Source organism: Schistocerca americana, chromosome 2 (assembly GCF_021461395.2).
Source record: "Schistocerca americana isolate TAMUIC-IGC-003095 chromosome 2, iqSchAmer2.1, whole genome shotgun sequence".
NCBI classification, from domain to species: Eukaryota; Metazoa; Arthropoda; class Insecta; order Orthoptera; family Acrididae; genus Schistocerca; species Schistocerca americana.
The window spans coordinates 288,938,690-288,944,689 of record NC_060120.1 but is presented as its reverse complement, the minus strand read 5'-3'; the positions used below and the strand labels follow the sequence as shown (position 1 = coordinate 288,944,689).

General features: G+C 33.7%; 1 protein-coding gene across 1 annotated transcript in view; it reads right to left on the bottom strand.

The window, feature by feature from the left end:
- Positions 1-396: 396 nt before the first annotated feature.
- Positions 397-6,000, bottom strand: part of LOC124593964 — a 341,740-nt gene continuing 336,136 nt past the window's right edge. Inside the window, exon 11 of the mRNA XM_047132311.1 lies at positions 397-1,758. Coding sequence (XP_046988267.1) covers positions 1,563-1,758 — 196 coding nt within the window. The 3' untranslated portion in view covers positions 397-1,562. The remainder of the gene's footprint in view (positions 1,759-6,000) is intronic.

Genomic DNA, 6,000 nt, shown 5'->3' with positions numbered 1-6,000 from the left:
CTCAGTTATCGCACAGACTTCACGTTTAGAAACCATTGTACATTTAGAGTAATTCCCCATATATGAAGTCTATCTGTCCTGTCCCACTGATCTGTCTACACAACATGATGTATGTTTAACTAATGAAGCATATGGATGCACCAACTCAGTTGAGTGTAGCACAGAAATCTCGTTTCACATTACACAGGTAACTATTTCCAAATCCTTTTTGGTCTGCGTTGTCACAGGTACCATTTTGCCACTTCTGTCACATAAATAGGCAACAAGTCAGGCAACTATGCTCACTGAATTGAAATCTACAACACCTTGCATTACATTCCTAGATCTTCAAGTGACTGAAGAACATCCTGAAAATATACTTAAATGATTATTCTTCAATGAAGGAGACACCAAGACTTATAGGAACACATACATTTATTGTATCATAAAATATGGACATATTTTTTTAACATTAACACATGGTATGGGAACTGTATTACTGTTGTAAGCAATAAATATTTCTACAGGATTACGGAAAAGAACTCTTACAGAAACTCTGTGTAACAGTTCTCCCACTAGGCACTGTTACTGCACTCTCTTGTCTCACTGTGTAATTATTAAGGAGTAAGCACTTTGACTTCTTCTTCTCTCTCTCTCTCTCTCTCTCTCTCTCTCTCTCTCTCTCTCTCAAACACACACACACACACACACACACACACACACACACACACACACACCAAAGAAAAAGAGTAACAAATTCATAAATATATATATGTATGAAGACATTAAAAATTGCTATGCTGCCATTTCCTTTGCCCAAATAATTATCTACAAATGTATTTAATGATGTAACAGAGTGATATTACATATTTAATAAGATTTTATAGCTATATTATCAATGGCAGCTTAGCAAAATTACAATTGTTTATAATACTTGACAAAATTATCATATGTTTGATACTGACTTGTAAACAAACTGTTAATAACAATATAATTTTGAAATATTCTGTTATAATACAGCAACAGCTGTCTTCATTAAAATGGGAATTATAAATGCATCATTTATTTCTAAATAAACCACAAAACTTGGAACATGCAAATAAGGTATTTCTTGCTACATGCAATGCCAGAATACAAACACAGTCATTCTCTTTCTCTCTGTTAAAGAATTAATAAAACTGCTTCATAAGTTGCTGAAGTTTTATGAAGCAAAACTAACTTTTTTTGTTAACAATGTATAAACTATTTGAGCATTAAATTACCCAGAAAACAATAGAACAGCTAAAGTATTCAGTTACACAATGTTGTATTTGAAGGTCATATTCAAACAGCACAGGTACTGATACTTACAAACTTTTTACAGTACGCACTCATCTATGTTGTACACTTCTCACATCAATTTCATAATTATCAATGAACAGTCTCTTCCTAAAATTACAATGTATACTAAAATGCACTTTATATCTTTGGATATTGCACGTCTCACTTTCTTGGCAGGTCTTTATGTATATAATTAATCTTTGGCCATTATAACAAATTATGAACATGTAAAAAACAGTTCCAAAAACAATATTTCTGTAATCTTACATGGAACAATCACTATCAGCTGCATAATCTGCTGAATCATCACCATCTTCCAGGTCAAAGTCTGTTACCTTGAGGATAGGATTAGGATGTTCACCATTTGTGCTCAACGGTTTATTCTCACCACACATGTTCATCATAATATTGTCCAGATTGGGTGATAATGCGTCCTCTTCAGCATCATCTTCAAATTTCCTAAAATATGTAGAAATTTCAGGTTTTACTTATCCAAATGATTTAATCTGTTGTACAAAACATATGATATAGACCAACAATATATGCGCCACAAGAGGAGTGCTGAAAATGTGCAGACAGCAAAAACCGATGACAAATGTCAATTTTTGAGAAATTTAAAACTGGTTCCTTCATTAGCAATAAAAGACAAGAAGGAAATGCAAGGAAATTTTAACAGTAAAAATAATGTGGTTTTTGTTCCATCCATAATTTTCAATCACCACAGTAATGTAAATGGAAAGGGAATACTTGCAATTAATGATAACAAACAGAAAGATATAACAGAAATGGACTTACAAGAACACAAACAGAAGAGCAGCTCATGTCCATCAGAGCAATGTTATTTTGCACAACAGAAAAATGGTCACTGTGAACACTAAAACACAAATTTGCTGATAAAATTTTAGAAGGGGTGTTATATAACATTGTAAGCTGCTGTTTAAATTATTCTTTAATGTGTGACTGGTTTTGGTCAGGAATCACTCTGCAGCATAGCTTGAGTTAAAAACAAGAGTTACATTTATAAATAACAATAGAACACAATGTCAAAAATATATTATTTAGAAATGACAATTAGCTGAAGGTAGATTATGTGGAGAAAATTGGAAAATTTTCATTATGAAGATGTGTATCAAAGAATTTCCCTTTTGGTGTGTTAGTATATGTTGCGTAATAATGAGTCAAAATGATTAGTAGAATATATCTGTGTATATACTTTCTTAAAGCAGTTGTGTTGTACATAGTTCATTACACAGATTATCTGGAATACTTTACTTTGCCATCATTAAAGTTTCCATACTGGTCAGCAAATTGCCAACTCAATTTCATCCATTGTTGGTGAGGGCTTATAAAAAGGATGCTGCTTCACATTTAAAAGTTAAGAAATGGGTGACAGATTCAACTTGGCCAAATGTGTCTTGAAATGATCCTTATGAAAGTATCCTCAAACTGCAAACATCACGACAGTGTAAATATGGTGTTGGATAAGTGTTGATAAAATGGTGAATGAAACAGCTGACATCAGAGGTACATCAGAAAACAGGATAACAGGATACAGCACTCATCAGAAGCCAGGACACAATACATTTTGAATGAAGAATCAACAATGTGAAATTTTTGTGCAAGCTAGGTGTCACATTGTTGAGCACTGACCAAAAGCAAATACAAAAAATGAATTCCTCAAGAAAGTTTGGACTGTTTTAAAAGAATCCAACAGTTTTGTTCATTGATCTTTTACTGTGGACAACACATGGGATAACCACTTTGTGACAGGAGTGAAACAATAGTCAGAGTTGTGGATGGAAGCTAGTTTAGCTTAAGTAAGCACAAATAGTTTTCAGCACTTTACTGGTAATGTAATTTTTAACAGCTGCTCAACTTTGTTCATGCTTGACTTGCTTCATATCCTTTAAGTTTTTACTTCATGATAGTATTCACAGAACAATTGTAGGCATGAATAATGTCTCTGCGCCAGAAAAAGGTGAAGTGGGTTTCATCTGACAGAATGGCTACAACCTTTGTGTTCTGGGGTGCAAAAGTATTCTTAGCATTAATTACCTAGTGAAGGGTACTCAACTGGACATGAAAGAGAAGAGTATTGTGCTACACAAGAAAAAAAAGTCTTTCTTTGAGACAGAACATGAAGGTGCACTGGCAATGGGAAAATGGACAAATTTTTTAAAGTATGAATTGTTGGAGAACACTAAATTTGGCACCTTCTGAGTTCCATCTCTCAAGTAATTCAAACTTTTTGTAGGATCAACACCTTCCAGCATAAATTTTTTAAATGACCACATGTTGAGATATATTTCTCATCGTCACTGTTTGATTTGATTTGATTTGATCTTTTATTGGTCCAGTTTTATCATATAGCACAAATTGTACAATTGATATTGGACAGTTCAAAGATAAGTTACAATAATACATAGTATTAAGAATTAAATTTAGGTACCTACTACAATTAATTTTGTTACTTATTCAGAAATTCTCTGACAGAATAGAAACAGTGCTTTATTAGAAACGCCTTTAGTTTAGCTTTAAATATTGGGTGAGTAGTATTTTTTATTTCCTCTGGTATCTTATTGTGTAGTATTACACCAATGTTAATTATGCTCCTCTGATAGGTGGTTGTTCTGTGATATTTTTGATGTATATTTGATTCCCTTCTGGTACTATAATTGTGTACACTTTTGTTCTGTAGCAGTTTGCCTGTTTTCAGGAGGAAGTCCCTAGTGAACAAGATAGTTTCAAAAATGAATAAATTTGGAACATTTAGAACACCAAGCTCAGTAAAATGGGATTTACAGGACTCCATCTTTTTAAGGCCACAAATTATTCTTAAAGCTCTTTTTTGCATTCTAATAACCTTTACACTGTGAGCTGAGTATCCCCAGAAAATGATCCCATATCGGATTAGTGAGTGGAAATGTGCATAGTATGCCAGCAGTACTTTGTTTTGCTTGTTGTAGCCTTTAAAATTCTTAGGCCATAGCACACAGATGATAGTTTTCTACACAAGTTATTTATATGTGTGTCCCACTTTAAGTCTTGCTGGACCCAAGAATATTGTGACACTTACATTTTCTAGGGGATCATTTTTTAATTGGGCTAGAATAGACATTTGATTAGTTGGAGGAATTAAATGAAAATCGACACAGACAGTTTTTCAGTATTTATAATGAGTTTGTTTTTTGTGAACCACTCAGAAAGTCTTTTCATAGAACTTTCTGCTGTGGACCGCAAAGTTTCTGGACTGGATCCAATGAGCAATATGCTGGTGTCATCGGCAAACAGGATAGTTTTTGTAGGACTCATATATTCAACTAAGTCGTCCACATAAATCAAGAAGAGTAGTGGACCTAAGATTGAGCCCTGTGGTACACCATATTTTATTGGTAATTCCCTAGAACGAAAGGAGTTGTTTCTTGTTTTATTCATTTTGTTGAATTCATATTGAAGCGATACCTTCTGCCTGCAGTTTTTTAGATATGAACACAACCAGCTATGTGCTACACCTCTTACTCCTCGTCTTTCTAATTTTTCGAGCAGAATGTTATGGTCCAGGACGTTGAAGGCTTTTGATAGATCTAGAAAAATACCTGCAGCTAATTTATGTTGATCAAGGGATTTTAAAATGCAGTCCAAGAATTCGAAAATTGCTGTCTGTGTAGATTTAGACTTTCTAAAACCATGTTGTTGTACTGCAAGAGGTGCATATTTATTTATGAAACTTAAAAGCCTGTCATAGAAGAGTTTTTCTAGAATTTTTGAGAAGGAACTTAACTGTGACATGGGTCGGTAGTTTGATATTTTTTCAGAAGAACCTTTTCTTAGCAGTGGTGAAACTTTTGCTATTTTTAAATATCTGGGAATACACCGGTTTTAAAAGAGAGGTTGAAAATTTTTGCCAAAGGGTTTGCTATGTGGTGAGCACATGCTTTTAATATGAAATCAGGTACTTCATCAAGACCACTTGACATATTATTGCTTAATGATTTAATTTTACTTATAATTTCATTGGGGTTTGTTTCATACACATACATATGGTTCTATAGTTCTAACAGCAGCCATGTTTGCAGGCTAAACAAAGGAATTCAGGCCTCCCTATAACAAAAATAAATAATCCTTTTTATTTCTCACACTGAACTTTTCAGACCAAAGTCCATTGTCAACAGTTATCACAAAAGAAAATAAAGATATGAGAACCTAGATTAGCTTCGTGACCTCATCTCAAAATATGTGCATTTAATCCTCCAGCTGCAGCTGCCACAAATGTGTGCATTCCACTCTTTCGGACAATTTCACAGGCCCGCTATTATTGTGTCAGATATAATTTCTGTGCTGTTTGCATGTCAGAAGTCATGATTTTTCCCACCAAATACTTTTCCGTTCCTCTGGAACATTCTCTGAAACTTTGTAGGCTGCTATTCTCCAGTCATATCTTTTTCTGGTGTAGTGGAATATTGGAGATTGTTATGTTCCTATCATATCTCTTTCTTTTGGTCTGAAATATTTGGATTTACATTTTACGGATTCTCCAGTCTCACTCACATACTTACGCACACAACTTCTCACATCAGCAATTTTGTAATCATATTTCTGTGTATGGAACCTTGCTTCAAGATACACAACATTAGAAAAACTATCAATAAGTTTATTCTGATTTTATAAAGTTGAAAGCGATTATTTACCTTAAATATCAAT